The following is a 16,171-nucleotide window of genomic DNA, read 5'->3' as shown; positions in this document are numbered from 1 at the left end:
GAGTAAAAGTAAAGTCTAATAATGTCGGAATTTACTGGTGAGAAGTGTAAATGTTTTTTTACCTGTTTAAACAAACTTTTTTTTTAAAATTAAATGTAAATATGGTAAAATCCAAATAGATGTGGCAGGATTTTCTTCAATCTAAAGAAAAAAAAAGAGCAAATAAAAGAAATGAATGCAAGGATAACAATCAAACATGGCCAGGTGTAAATAGGACAACAAGGATGAACATTTATGTGGAAAAACACAACTGCATTAAAAAAGGATGGAAAACAGAATTTTCCTGGAAAAGTCAACATTGAAATTCCTGCATATGTATAGACTCAGTGTACCAGTGCTGTTAATGACTGAATAGTGAATGAATTACTTTGACTTCAGTGCTCATTTGTGTGTCTTCAAGGGGGAGGACTGTAAGATTGGCAGTGAAAGAGGAGTCTGGACAACTTATTGTTAAGACCTTTTTATTTCATCAATTTGAAAGAAACAAGTAAAAACAGTGTACAAAGTTTATATTATTTGTTTACTAAAGCTGGTGTCCTCGGTCTCAGGAATATGGGAGGGTAGGTACAAAAGAAGTTGAAATAAAAAAACAAAAAGTATAAAATGAATTTCCCTATTTTCAGAAGGTGACAGCAAAGGGTGAGTGTGCATAGGAATAAGTAACAATCAGATTTAAAAATTAAAAAAAAACAAAACGATTGAAGTGAAATCAATACCATAAAAACCATTACATTCAATAACATATGATGCACTTTTGAAAAGTGATTATCTGTCATCTTAAAAACACCCGAGGCATTCAGGAAACCTCTTAACACACTTTGAAATAAGAGTTTCTGTTCCCAAGAGTCTCAGTTCAGCCTCGGCTGTGCATAAAAGGGGAGTAATCATACAAACAAGCACTTATTTTTATTTGTATCCACATTTGAATTTACATCATAATAGATGCTAATTTAATCTTAACCAACCATAAAATACAAATAAGAGTCCAAATACAATCATTTTGGGGCAGCAAAGTGCATATCATTGGCACAGTAAAACTCATTTTAGTTAATGCTGGTCTCATATAAATAACTAACAAGCTCGTGAAGGGACACAAGTCCCCCAAAGTAGCAAATCAAAGATGTAACTTTGTGTGTTTCCCCTGAAGCCCAGTTTGCTTGCAAAGTTTTCCTAAAGAAATGTATTATGTTAAAGTGACCTCATTGAGGCTGCAGTGAATGCACTGGGTGGAAAACACCCAATACAGTACATAGAGGGAAAACCCTAAAGGAGAGAAGAGTTTCTGAAGGGTCAGAGAGGACTGGGGTGCCTGACTGATCCTGATCAGAGGGAAACCAGGAGGTGTTTGCAGCACAGCATTGAGATAGGAAGGCATCAGGAACTATAAGCACTTACTTCAGGGGGTCTGGAGAAGCTATTTATTATCTGGACAGGAAACCGGGGTTCTCTCAGTGACTCCGATGTGCAAACAGGAATCCACCGCAAACCAGCTTTTACTTTAATGATTAATCACTCTGCGTTCTTTGCATGTCTGCCATTCCTCACATCAGGATGTATTGCACAAGTGATTCATCAGACTCATCATGGTGTTGCATGATAATATAACAGACCGACTGGTGTCAATTTTGCATCAGGGTTACAGAAAAGTCATACAAATCCTGTCCAGATGATGGCATTTCAGTCTTAGGAGAATCAACCATGTGTTACAACATGTAAATATGCAGAAAGATTGACTTTATTTGATATGGTACATTCACCTTTGAAGCCAAAAAAAATGTCTTGAAGACTTGATCTGAATGGTATTTTGAATTGTTCGGACATGGTTTTATCACCCAATCAACAAACAACACACTCTGCTCACATGATGTTTTGGTCCAACAGTATGCCTACTTCTATTTGAAATGGTTGATTCATATTCTATCATATATTTTCAATACAAAATGGCCCTTTTTGAAATTCATAGCAGTGGCCTAATTTGTGCATAACAAAACTACATTTCCTCATTCATTATGGTGTATGGATGCCTGCTCGGTATACAACGTAACGACCAGGAAATGCAGGGTAGTGTTAACTCTCTCCGTGGTCAGTCTTCAAAGGCCAACACAGAACAACCACAGTTATCTTTGTTTTTGTCTTGTATTTCCTCCTTCCTGTAAAACACAACTTGCAGATTGTAATGTTGCGTCCAACCAACGGCATCTACAGACAATGCTGGGAGGACGGGGACGTGGCCCCGGTCTTTTGAGAGTGCAGTCGGGTGGAGAGAGAGGGGAGATGGTGGGGCCAGAGGAATGTATGAGAGTCGTTTAGGCCGTCCCACTGGCAGAGTAGGAGAACTGGGGAAAGTGGGGTCTCCGCTCGCTGTCGAAGGACTCCATACTGTCATCTGGGGATGGAGGGTAAAGAGTTGGTTAGTTTAAATGTAGAGGTTATGGACTGACAACATGACAACACCTATACACACTGTGTGATATCTCTGGGCGTGGACACAACACAAACTTGTAAATCAGTGTGAATAAGCACCTTGGTTTTTTCAGTTAATCTTCCAGAAAATCTCCTATTTTACAGTATTATAATATATAACATTACATATACTGTGATTTACTGGGTTATATCCATATCCTGCACCCCTAGTAGAGATACATATATTACTATTATGGGAGATAAAATGCTATATTACTTGTCTTGGATTTAGCTTTTTATAATCAACAGAATGAGGTACTGTCTTCATCTTAAAAGCTGCATAAAAATGAATGTAAGTTAAACATGGTCTGATCTTGTTAAACTGTCTTAGCTGAGTAAAATTAACAGTGAATTCTCTACCTACATGACCATCCCATCCACATTATTATTAATAGTTATTAGTTACTAATAAACCATTGAAAACACCAAAGTGCACAAAAAAAACATTTTATTCTAATATACTGCTACTTATTTCAGTAGATTTTCTTTATACTGTATAATCTTTGCATCAATCCTAGTTGTCATTGTCATGCACATGATGACTTTGTAAAGTGCCATCCTTCTGTTTTTATGCCACTGGCTCTCCAGAAGAGGGCAGACTGTTCTCAAGGGAGCCAGGTATGCCTGCAGAATGGTTTGTTTACTCACATTATTAATGAGTTTGCCAAAACTAACTCATGTCTCATCCCAGGAACGCAGTATGAAATTCAATATAAAAGGGAAAACACCTAACTTCTTCAGTTTGAAAGTAAATTCATAGGTTATTTTCTCACAAGTCAGACAGCTTGAAATGAAACTTGAAACAATGATGATCTCATGTCAACTCGCATTTTGAGTGTATTGAAAGTTTAGTTTCTCATTCTTAATAAAGTCTCATAGCGTGGGTGGGAATATATCACACGTTAGGTGACAGTTCATCTCCTCTTTCACAGTGCTCATCACATTCAAACACAGGACCATTCACATTAAGCTACGTGTGACAGGGAACAGTCCAATCATTTCACTTACCATACATAAGAAAGGCTCTATTTAAGTATACAGTATGTAAGGGTCTGTGAGTGTGTATAGTAAGGTGCTACCTTGTCCGGGTGGCGTAATAGTGATGGTCTGTGCTGTGAACTCTTCGTCAAAATATCGTGTGTCCGTCTCCGAGGTAACTTGGGGCTTAAACGGTGGGACCAGCTGTTTGAGGGGAAGAGACGCAAACATATTAGCCATCATCAGTGCCATCAGTCAGGTTGGTAACAGTTGTTGGTCTGATGACAATCTACATATTTTTTAGATGGTGGCCTTTCAAGTGACGTAACTTTATTGATCCCTGGGGGGACGAGGTCATTTCAATAACAACATCATGCCAAGAACGAGGGAGAAACGTTGAAATGTGAGCATGTTAGAAACTGACCTTCTTCTCATAAACATCTTGCCATTCAATCCCGGCAAAGAACTTGTGCTGCATGATTTCCTTGGCATCGTCAGGACCGCCACCTAACCTGAAAGATCAGCACAAAATGTGTTATGATGAGATAAATATCAATAAATATGCAAACTTCTCACTGCTGATCATTTTCTTGTCACTTTGAAGTCTGGAGTGTACTTGCAGTTTTCCAGATATTTTATCATAAAAAAGATCATGAGCTCATACTAGAAGCATGTCTTTGATATAGGATACAGTTTGGGGGGGGCCTAACCTCTGCATTGGATCTTTCTTGAGAAGGCCAGAGAGCAGCGAGCGTGCCTCGGGACCGAGTGTCCGCGGGAAGCGGATGTCTTCCATAAGGATGAGCTCAAACAGCTTCTCGTGGTCCTGGTTGTAGAAGGGCAGTCTGCCACACATCATCTCGTACATCACCACCCCCAGACCCCACCAGTCCACAGCACGCCCATAGTCGTTGTCTTCTAGCACCTAGGGGGTTGGGCAAGGGGTAAAAGTTTATTTAATGCAGCTGTTGGGTTATTTGCAAGGGTATATAGTTAGTTTTCATACATATTTCCTTAACATATAGTAAAAAAAAAACTGAATTAGCCCCAGGACATTTGTGTTTGGACATCATATGGCTGTTAAGACAGCAGCTCTTTCGGCTGAATACACAAACCCTAAAGCAACTGGGTAGCCCCCATCACCCCACCCCCACCAAAATCACCTGCTCTCCCTCCTGGTCTGGGGTTTTGAGGCAGCCCCAGCCAACACTGACTCACATCTCACATTAGGAGCAAGGATAGTGTTTCCCCTGGAGCCCTGCATATTTAATCACCACAGGGCCTTCCACACATACACAAACACACATACAGATCAACAGGCAGCAGAGGTGTGGGTCGCTTAAATAAGCAAACGTGGAGCAACAAACACAAACCAGGGTCCTACAAACAAATTGCTCAATGAACACAACCATACAGCCATCACAGAGATGGAAATATTTAGAAATGTATTATTTCCATAAGATTATTTTTCTCAACAGATCTTAATGAGACAAACTCCTTCAATGTTGTGCTTACTGAACAGTGCAACCTGTTGCATGACTAATGTGCTGCTGAGCGGAGTTGTTCCAAGGTCCCTGGGGACATGTACTGGATTCTACCTCTCCAGGCGGATGTTGAAGGTGAAATCAAGACAAGGAGAACAGTCTGTTCTCTTAAACAAGCAGCGTGATGCTAGGCAATTCAGATCTAAGAATAGCAACTTCGGTAAAAGACGTGGGTGGATTAATAGAATTAGATATGGACACAACAGCACACAGGCCAGGAGAGAGGGTCCTGGAAAACAGATGGACGGATGTGTCCGTAAAAGGAACAAAACTACTGTGTGTGTGCGCGCACGCAGCCACGTATGTGTCTGTAGGCACGCTGCCTGGCGCTGTGGTGAGTGGTGAGCATCAAGGAGGAGGACTGAGAGGGCAGGGGGAGTAACGTGAAGCCGGTGTGGGGCTAGGATTACTGGGCCGTCTCTATTTCCAGCGCTGCTGTCGTGTGATTCACACCGTGCGACAGCTGGGCCCGCAGCTGCCCCATATATGTAGAAGAGCACCACAGCTGTGAAGCTGCCAGGAGCGCAGGAGCCAAGCTCATCCCTCATATACGTAACCAGCACTGCTTGTCTGCTTGGGCCCCAGCCCCAAACTAATACTGTTACACTGCCCCAAAGGAACAGAGACAGGGAGAGGAGAAAGTGAGGAGATGGAGGATAAAAGACACAAACACTTGCTGCTGTTCCGGTACTCTGTACTTTTGTTCACAAACTTCTACTCTAACAGCCATTAATCTTCCAAGCTCCTGAATCCAGATCAGTTTCAGTGGCTAGATTAAACTCATCCATTTTTCTTGGTAGATATTCCCTAAAAGCTAATTCCCTCAGAAATATTAGTTCTCTAATTAATAAAAGTGACAAAGTGAATTTGTCCCACTCCTTACTCCAGAGACAAACTGGTCAGGCTTTGCAGATTGGATCTCACCCTCCTCTTTCTCCCCCCAGCTCGGGGTGGAATATTCCCAGACGTTACAGCATTCCTGTGCAGCTCACACAACAAGGTCATTGTTTACTGCAGAACAACCTGTAACACTGCCTGGCCCGCACTCCATAGAGACGCTCGCCAGCGACCCTGTTGCCATGGTAACGCCCCCTGATGTCTCCCTGCTCTCCGCCGCCGAGGCTGGAGCTGTCACACACTGTGCCTCTCTGTGGAGGAGAGACTTGGGCTGGGAAGAGATCAGGATGGACAGGTGGGGCTTGGAAGGACTTTCAAAAACTCATGTATGAATGTATAGATAATATACAACTTTTTATGTATATGCAGGTGTGAGGGAGTAAATATTTAGATGCTAGGTCAACCAAAGCCTTGCCTTGATGACCTGGTGCTCATGGTTAGAGGAAGGTTTGGTCTGACTGATGAAAACAACAGGTATGTGTCCCAGTGCGGCAGTATGAAAGATTGTATGATTGCGTGCTCACACTGGCTCTGGCTCTGCCCAGGTCAGCTGAGGCATCCCAGTAGTGGTGGGTCTATGGCTACCCTAGTTCCACACAACAGCTGTAGCCAATGTGGTCTTTTTTTTTCCAGGGGTGGAAGCTCACGTTTCCTGAGGCACTGTCAGCCAATCACCCCTCCTCCTCCACTAAGCAGAAAATTCCAAATGGAGGCTAAAAACAACGATACGACAACTGTGTCAACATGGACACCCTTCTCCCGGAAAACATTTTTACGGCAACAGGCAAGGGGCTAGAGCAAACACTCGTGCACTTACTCTTGCATACACACCGCCCACGCTCACAATGCTGTATCAAGTTACACAGCCCACTCCAACACTTGTCATACCTGCACGCAATAGGGAGTAGCCACACCCCTCCTCATACAGCAAATATGAGAGCAGGCTGCCCTACCCTGGGCACACGGCACACTGATTAACTCACAGACTTCAGCTGGAGATTAGAAAGGCATTTTGGGACAGCTGCCCTTTCTTCCACATGCTTCTTATTCACTGATGTCCAGCAACACACGCTGCATTTTTGTTTGGAATCTACTCATGTCTCATGTGGACTAGCATTCATTATTGGGCTCCACCTTTATGGTATTCTTTATCTACTCCAATTCAAGATGATCTCACTTCATTTTTGTTTATATTTGTTACACTCTATTACAGTCAACAAAGACTTGAGCTCTCTATATAAAACATCTATCCAATAGGTAACATACTGGTGAAGCTGAAGAATTAAAGGTGACAATTTAATAAATGACAGAAACGTAATACATGGAGATTCTTCCATACAGAGAAAGATGACATGAAAGAAAGGCATCATTATCTCAGATGGAGTTAATCACTGTTGTTACCTCAGGTGCCAGGTACTCTGGTGTCCCACAGAAGGTTTTCATGGTGGCGCCATCTTTGATCCCCTCCTTACACAGGCCAAAATCTGTGATTTTTATGTGTCCATCTTTATCCAGCATGAGGTTTTCCAGCTAAGGGGGAAACAGAAAGAGGAAGTGAACTTAATGTTATTATGGGAGGTGATATGAATATTATTGATTCATGTACAAAGATACAACTAGTTTTGAAGATCTGTTTCTGTCAGCCTATTACATTACCCCTTTTTTAATATGGCATATACATCCACTTCAGCCCAGTATCAAGTTTCTTGAGAAGTGATGGCTTTATTTTCATTGTGGTCATTTAAACACAAGTTTTATTATGCACAGATTGAACATTTGCATAAATACAAGTGGACAGAAATGCACCTTGTGTCAAAATGTACAGGTTAAATGACCTAAAGGCCTAAAGGATGTGCATGATGCAGTGTCATGACTTGAGGTTGCATGGTCTTTTAATATCTGTGTGTCCTCCCCCCTCTCTCTTTCTCTCTCTCAGTTAAAGTCACCTGGCAGCTGTAGCTCACACGTGGCCAGCAGTGCCCGGCCAGAGTCAGCACATCCTCCAATCCTGCTACCCTGGCATTTTCAGGAGAACCCTAGCAGGCTGGGAGCTTGCCTCATAAACCCAAGGGAGAGAAGGAGGGAGGGGGTGGGGAGGTGTGGGGGGCAGAGGGAGGGAGTGCTGTGCTGTGCTGACCTGGCTGGTATAGTTTTATCAGCTGGAAGTAGTAGGGCTACAGATGCCAACTGCGACACTGATAACCCCCCATAACCCTCCTAAACCCAAACATATCGTATCAGTCCGCAGCATCCGTCACTGATCTCATCTTTAGAGTGTTGGTTTTGTTTTAGCTTTTCAACTCAAACACAGAAAAACAAGCAGCTGAGACTTTGCAACTTCTTTATTTTAGGATAATGCTGGACATTATCCCCTCTATCCCCTCTAACTATTGTGCTGTATTTCCCGCACATAAAATTACATCACTCACACAGAAAATGCACAAATATAGTGACTGAGAACACGTATGTGTGCTAATAGGGGAAGGCAGCGGCGATCTGTTCAAGTAGGACTGGTGGTTATTTCTGTCTAGCTGCAGTAAGCGTGTGGACCGAGACTCCAGCTGCAGTGAGATCTGGGGAATGATCCGGGGGAGGTGGATCAATAGGCCCTGGCCACTGCCACTGTTCTGGATGGAGGCAAATCCTATTTATATCCTGCCAGGGGAGAAATGAAGGGAAGCAGGAAAGGAGAAAGACAGAGGAGAGAGGCTGACAGTGAGCATGAGAGAGAGAAAACACACTTCCACACCCACCTTTAGATCTCGATAGACCACGTTTCTTTCGGCATGCAGGTAGTCCAGAGCTGACACTATCTCTGCTCCGTAGAACCGTGCTCGCTCCTCTGAGAATACCCGGTCCCTTGACAAATGGAAGAAAAGCTAAAGGACATGGGAGATTGACAGCAAAGGGGCAGAGGAAAGATGAGGAGAGAGTTGGTTAGTCCGAGAAAAATAGGAGCAGTAACACAGTTTAAATTCACAAGTATTCTGTCACAGCTACAGGTGCACATTTACTTAAGATTGTTTACCTCACCGCCGTTTGCATACTCCATGACAAAGCACAAGCGGTCATGTGTCTGGAAGGAGTATTTCAGGCCCTGAGAACAAAGAATTAAAATGCTCAAAGCAGAACTTTCAAGTGTGTTTCCAGCTAAGTTAAGGGGAAGCTGGCACTTCAACAGCTGATTGTAACATAAAACATCACAATAGTGCAGCGTTGCCCCTTAAAGCTTAATTTTAAAACAAAAGTCTGAAAGGAAGAGAATTAGAAAAACTACAGCAAAGTATATCCAGTGTTGAAGCTTTTTAATAACTGTTGTGTGGCAAACATTGGTTCTATTCATTGCACTGAGCACATTGCAATGTGCTCAACCACTTATTCTGAAGTAGCTTTTCAATCCAACCCACCTCAGACTTATAGAGAAAGGGTTAACTGATAGAAAGGACATCCAGTGTTGCTATAAAAAGGCCTGGCTCGACTGCAGCCTTTGTAAGAACAACTCTTCAAAACATTCCTGGTAAAATGCCCCCATTTTCTGAATGGATGCTGCTGGGTTGGATTGAAGAGGCCACTGAAGATCTCTGCGAGTTAAAATAAGGTTTGCTATAGGTATATGGAGGGGATCCTTACTGTCAAGAACGGATGCTTTGAATTCTGGAGGACTCTGTTCTCTGTGAGTGTGTGCGCCACTTCATCCTGAAGAAGAAGGGGGAAAAAAGCCACAAAGAGTGTTTGTGCAACTCTCACAATGCCTAACCATTTAGGTATCAGTCATTGCTCCACTACCCTCCTCCCCCAGTGTGTTTTCTCCCCTTTATGTGCCCACTGGCAACCACTCACTTTTGCTACGATCACCTCCTTTTTCAGGATCTTCATGGCGTAGTAGCGTCCTGTGGCCTTCTCCTTTACCAGGATAACTTTGCCAAAAGTGCCTTTTCCCAGGAGTTTGAGGTATTCAAAGTCGTGCATAGTCTAGAGAGCCAGAGGAGAGAAAGTGGCGTCTAATTACAAACAGAAGCATTAACAAACTCATGCTTTAACTAGCCAGGACATACAATCCCACTGACAACAACATAGAAGCATTTTAGGCGCTATTTCACCCACCACGCAATTTCCACTCCACTAATGGTTTGTCCTATATGTGGTTGTGTCTCAGTTAACCTTTGATCCCGATGCTACGGAGAATGTTGGAAATGGTTGTGTGGGGGACATCCAATCCGTGGCCTTGGACCTTTATGTCATGCCACATGTGGGGGTTGCAAAACCCAGTGGACACGCAATCTGGTGCTAAGCCACCCACGACTGATGTGGGGAAAGTAAAAAGAAGCTGGGGAGAGGTGAGGGAAGGTGGGCTTAAGTGGTGCAAGTACAAATAAGGCAGGGCAGAGTTGAGGAGAGGAGTAGGAAGCACTGAGGTTGAGAGGGAATAAAGGTGGCTGAGTGAAAAGTTTGTTAATTAGAGCACAACCAATATATCAGTCAGCCGATATTATCAGGTCTATTACAGATATATCGTTATCGGGGTTTGTTTTAAGTTAGATAAGCAGCATTTTATGTATAGTTGATTTTTCTTAATTCAAATCTAATATATACATAGATACCTTTTTCATGTTTTTTTTTTGTTAAACGTATACTTCTATGATTATTAAATTCCCAGTTAAGTTTACCGCTTCAGTGCACTGATGTCATTTTCGAGAATAGAGTTTATTGTCAACTGTACTCTTGTGTTTGTTAACCACATCTGGGGGATCACTGCAAAAACTGTATGTATATATACACACACACACACACACACACATATATATATATATAATCTGTATATCTAAGATTATCAACCTATATACTGATATTGGAATTTTTAAAATCCCCAATATCAGTATCGGCCCCAAAAATCCGGAATGGGTTGGCCTCTAAAGTTGATGGACATGTGTCAACAAACACAGCAGAATGTAAATGGGCCATACCACTTTTTGCCTGGGTTTGGTCAGGTAAACCTCCATGTCCATGGGGTCCGGAGAGGAGTCCATCATCTCCTCCTCTTGTTTCTGCAGGCCTTCAGCCACTGCCTGGATGGCTTTAGTCCATTCTTCCCTGAGGGAGGCACAGGCAGCAGAAAGATTACATCAGCCCATTTACCATCATGCAAGCCCAGCAGCCCAATCACATAATTGTCTTCTTATCAACAGGAAGGCAATTTCAAGTGTGAGTTCTGCCAATAGCCAGTGGACCTTGTGCGAGAGCACAACAATGATTAAATGTGTATAATTATGTGTGCGTCTACATGCTAGAAAAACAGAGGTCCGAAACTGCTAAACTGCATTCTAGAAACAGGGAAATTCTCTGCATGTAAATGATTTGTCTTTTACTGCTCTGCGAGTTAAGAGGTGTGTGCTTCTCGCTTGCCTCTCCTCGGGGGTCTCCACGTGGAAGGTGCGCTCGATGACAGTGGTCCACTGCAGGCAGCGAATGATAAATGTGTTGGACTTGGGCCGTTCCGTCTTCATCAGCTGGCACTCTGACCACAGCCAGGGAGGGAGGGGAAATAGACGGAGAGAAGGGCCAGTGTGTAGGGGAGCAGAGAGGAGAGACAGACCCACAGTTATAGCCATTTATCTTTATCGCCACCCTAACAGACACTGCTGGCCAATCTGGAGAAGAACAGGTGCACTTTGGTGGAGGAAAACAACTCTGATCGTTAACTTGTCCACCCCTAAAAACTTAACATTTGATATGGGTTTTGATAATGATTTGAAATCTGTGGATTATCAAATAAAAACTGTTTTAGAATAAAGAATGAATAAATACAGCATATTATTTAATTCAGTCCAAGTTACAAATTTGCAATTGAAAATTTGCTTTTTTCAAATGTTCTGCAACTGTCACACTTGGAAATGACTGCAACACATTTTCCACAAATTACTGAAATAAAACGTCTTTTTATAAAGAAAATCTCCTTTTATGAGTTCTCTCGAATTTTCACACTTTTGCACCAAATAATTGTCTTGTAAGCAGTCTGCAAAACAATTCATCAAAACAGTCTAATAAAGCAAATTAGAAAGCAGAGATTTCCATCTGCACCTCCTTCGCATTAACATCTGTTACCAAATGAAACATGTCAGCAAATATGTCAGAATGTGACACAAAATGGCCTCTGCCTGATAGATGGAGGACAGAGGAGTGGACCACCACTGAGATCCAACATGGCTCCATCAGGGTGAATATGTAATCCAGCTGCAGCAGCCTTGTCAGCAGCAACTCACCATGTGTCCTCTGCGGCGGGGTCGCAGTGGTGACAAAAACCAAAGCCGCCGCTGATGGAGACAGCGCCTCAGAGCAGAGCCTGGATAAATACTTGAAATCAGGCGACTAATAGCCACAATAACTCGAGAGTGTCGGAGAGGAAACGTTTTGGTAGACAAACAGTATGCTGTCTAATTGCTGTGTTCAGTCATTCGCGCAGCTTATCACAGCAACTTTCTCTGATGGGAAGATGGAGTGGGCTATGCTGCTCTGGGCATTTTTTGTTGTTATTTTCAGGGAGTTGGGGAAGATGCATATAGAGGGGAGGCATCCAGTGTATTAATGTCAGGAGGCAGACATCTTGCATGCATGTTCAGCTTGCTTTTGGTCTTGGAGCGGTGCCCCTATTGAAAGAAACTTGCAGTGATGCTGCTGAGACGTTACTACAGCCAATCTGCTAATGTTTCTATTCATAATCATTCAAAAGTAACATGCTATGATAGATACACTATCATATCTTTAGAGACTACTCATATTTATTTCTTTACCTCTTAGGCTCTTGGACAAGTTTTTTTAAATAATTTCATCTTCTTAATTACTTTGCAAAGTGGGTATACAGCTGAGGTAAATGTAAAACAAGTATGTGAACATATTGGTTACAACAATGCAAGTAAAAACAAGAAAGCAGCAAACAAAACCAGTAAAAAATAGCTGCCAAGAAACAGAGAGGAAAAAATGTAGTGGTTTCTCTGAAGCAGATACTCACGTGCTACAGAGAAGTTATTTAAGGGGGTTTCCAGCTGGTCAACATCTTGTGGTCGCTCTTTGTAGCCAATGAATGTACCATCACTCTTCAGGAGAAAATACCTTGGCCTCCAGGTCTTGATGTATTCTCCTGATATGAGAGAGAGAGAGAGAGATTGAAAGGGGACTGCTGAAGTACAGGAGAGAAAATTAAACTTGTGGCAAAGTAATAAAAAGAGTTTCTGCTCAAAACAATTCATGATGTGTGTTGAGAAAGCATACGTGCTTCCATGCTCAAAATACTGACCCGTGCACAACTATTTTGTTTACATTGTGCTTTCATGATTAATGACAAAACTGTGTTGTCCTCTTTCTTTCTGTTTCAATTCCCAGAGGTGCAACCCATTTCCTGCAATCTAATTACTATGCTATTCACTAGGGCTCACTAAAATGACCGTCTTGTCACCGTCTTTCTTTTAGTGTAGGTCAGCTGCAGGACAAATGGTGGTTTTAGTAGGAGTCAGGACCCTTTCCCCTGCCCCGTCTGTCCCCTTTCCAGCAGTCATTTGCACTCTGGATAGACTCTCAGGGAACATTCAAACTGTCTAAAAACCTTCCCAGCATTACCTTGAGCTGCTGAGTTTAAGTACCCTTGGAATCTAAGTCTACAAATGCTACCAGGAAAAAGTTACATAGACACAGACAGTTAATATTCAGTGTGATACTATATGTCACATGTCGGATGCTATATTTTGTAGACGCAGTTTAACTTAACATCAACGACAGTCACTTTTCTGACTCTTTGCTATCAATCTTTTTGTAACACCAGCATCATGTCCGCCCAAACCTCAACCTGCTTTTCAAATAAAACTTGCCACAATGCCCAATTTCTAGACAACATCCATAACCTCAGGCCATGCATGTCCATCCCATTCACTTAGACACACTAGCATCACACAGATGAATCTCTCGTAGGGCAGACAAAACTCAATTTATTCCAGTGATGATTCAGGAAATGTCGTGCCAGATGTTTTGCAGACGGGGGAAAAAAATAGCTTACATACCATAACAAAGCAGTGGCACACAGTGGAGTGGGACTTGAATATTTATACAGGAAAAGTGTAATTTATTTTTAATTACGGAGCTGCATATTAACCCCATGCAGAGCCGTAGCAAGCTGTCCTTAATTGCCCCATTTCCTCCAACACAGAAGTGTGGCATGCGTTTGTGTGTGAGAGAGGGAGAGTGTGTGTGTCTGTAGGAGAGAGGTAGCAGATCTGTCAATATGAGCTTCTGTTACCCTCTTTCAAACACACACACACACACACACACACACACATTTCTGACTGATGAAACTGATAACAGATCAGTTTGAGACAGTGCAGAACAAACAGCAAGTTGTAATGTCGGCTGTTTAATATGTGCCCTTATAAAATATTTAAGGAGAGGAAAATAATTTACTCTGACTGAATGTCACTTTTCAAGATTTGTCACTTTTGACACCTCAAAATTATGAACTTCCTCTTGCCGCCTCTTTTCAGCATTTTTTTTTTTTGAGAAAGTGATGACACGAGCAGCCAACTCTAATAGGATATCCTCCATATGGCTTTTCTCTTTCAAGATAAAAAGGAGGGGAGGAAAGGAAAAGGACACTTTAGACAAGTACAACCACTCTGGCAAAGCTGACCTCATACAGCAGGATGAAGCCTTGTAAAACACACTTTACATCACCTTCCAGCAAAGCATCAAGTCATTAAACCCAAAGCAAACACCCAAGTGTAAAAAAACACCTGATTACTGTGACTAGCAAGGTGGTGGCACCAATCACCACTCTAGAGGAAACATCTGCCTCATATTGTGATATACTTTAGTCTTCAATCCACAGCAGATGTCCAATACATTATTACATTTATCATGGCACAGGAGCAGATTTTTCACCCAGTTTTCTGCAGCGTTGGTGTTTTCACACCAAACATAGCTCATTTAGAAATGAGCTCGACTTTGTCAGCCGTCAGAATGCCATTCTCGCCTTCCGATAAAGCCACTCATACAGCGCTGTCCTAATTGAAATACTCGCCGGCAGGAATCAGTTTGGTGGGTTTCCCTCATGCCTGTTTCAGTGTAACACGATTACTGTGATGAGTCGTTTGTCTGTTTTAAACTACAAGCCGCACCAATCAAATAGCACATCAGTCACCCACACGTGCGTGCTGGTCTCCAGAGAACACACATGCGTAGTGTTATTTATCACAAGCCTTCAGGATAACCAGACTTCCTTACTTCAGCACATTGGTGGTTGCGGACATGGATAGCATAAAAATCTAAATCATCAAAGTACAAAAGAGTTGCAATTGAAGAGTACATGTACTCGTACAAATATCAGCATGGAATTCAACCTAGAGCCGGTTCAACACAAACATAAGTTGCCTCAATCTTTCACACTGCGGCCAGAAAGTCTCCTGAGCCCTCCGCACCGAGCCTTGTTTTCCTCAGCTGGGCCCCAGCTGGTGCCTCACTCTGTGGTCAGGTTTTGGCTGACCCATATCCCCCAACTATAGTCCATGCCAGCCCACACTGAGGACAGTATGTGCACAATGCAGAGCCAACATAATGAGCCCCGTACCTGACACAGTGACACCAGATGAAAGGCGCAACGTACATGCTTGTGTAGCTGGTGAAGTCTAAACTTTCAGTTTAGAAGTTTTGGTTTGGCAGCAGGAATGCAGCAAATCACATCCAGACTGAGTCCTTACTTACACTATAGCATTCAGATCCTGATAGGCAGAGGCAGGTGTTTATATGTACGCATGTATGTGCTTGTGTGTAAATACATTTGTGTGTATGACGCCTGTAGGCATCGGAAGGATATTTGTGTGTAACAAATTACAACAACGTTTGGAAGGCTCAGCTTTTGTCCTGCCAGTCCCACTGACGCACAGCAAACACCAGAAGTAGCACGGGTGGTCATACATGACGCAGCAGTGCATGGCTTGGCATGCATCAGTGAAACATTCTCCAACCATGAGGTGGCCTCAGTCACATGGATGTCAGATGGATGACAATGCCAACTCACCACTTTGAGTCACTAGACTCCTCTGATCACTGTCTCTGTACCTGAATGATGTAACTGTGATAGAAAGGGCATTATGACAGATATGTACAGTCATAATGGAGAAGCTGCACACCGCACACAAGGAGGTAAATAAGCTCATGAAGGAATGTGACACTTGTAAACCCCTCCTGTGATTAATGAAACAGCTACTTTGATACTGTAAAAACTGAAAAAAATTTCACACATGAAGATA

At 42.6% G+C, this 16,171-nt stretch overlaps 1 protein-coding gene across 2 annotated transcripts in view; it reads right to left on the bottom strand.

Annotated features, from left to right (window-relative positions):
* Positions 1–450: 450 nt before the first annotated feature.
* The window catches only part of akt1 (v-akt murine thymoma viral oncogene homolog 1), a 30,229-nt gene continuing 14,508 nt past the window's right edge, over positions 451–16,171 (bottom strand). For both annotated transcript variants that reach the window (XM_053335766.1, XM_053335765.1), the window contains exons 3-14: positions 12,889–13,017; positions 11,286–11,397; positions 10,847–10,973; positions 9,723–9,854; positions 9,513–9,578; positions 8,911–8,979; positions 8,636–8,761; positions 7,284–7,412; positions 4,152–4,366; positions 3,866–3,953; positions 3,543–3,645; positions 451–2,386 (exon numbers count right to left, since the gene is read on the bottom strand). In XM_053335766.1, coding sequence (XP_053191741.1) covers positions 2,307–2,386; positions 3,543–3,645; positions 3,866–3,953; positions 4,152–4,366; positions 7,284–7,412; positions 8,636–8,761; positions 8,911–8,979; positions 9,513–9,578; positions 9,723–9,854; positions 10,847–10,973; positions 11,286–11,397; positions 12,889–13,017 — 1,376 coding nt within the window. In that variant the 3' untranslated portion in view covers positions 451–2,306. The remainder of the gene's footprint in view (positions 2,387–3,542; positions 3,646–3,865; positions 3,954–4,151; positions 4,367–7,283; positions 7,413–8,635; positions 8,762–8,910; positions 8,980–9,512; positions 9,579–9,722; positions 9,855–10,846; positions 10,974–11,285; positions 11,398–12,888; positions 13,018–16,171) is intronic.

The sequence above is a fragment of the Scomber japonicus genome, chromosome 16 (assembly GCF_027409825.1).
Source record: "Scomber japonicus isolate fScoJap1 chromosome 16, fScoJap1.pri, whole genome shotgun sequence".
Classification (NCBI taxonomy): Eukaryota; Metazoa; Chordata; class Actinopteri; order Scombriformes; family Scombridae; genus Scomber; species Scomber japonicus.
Note: the sequence above shows the minus strand (reverse complement) of the source record. Positions and strands in the feature narration are given on the sequence as shown.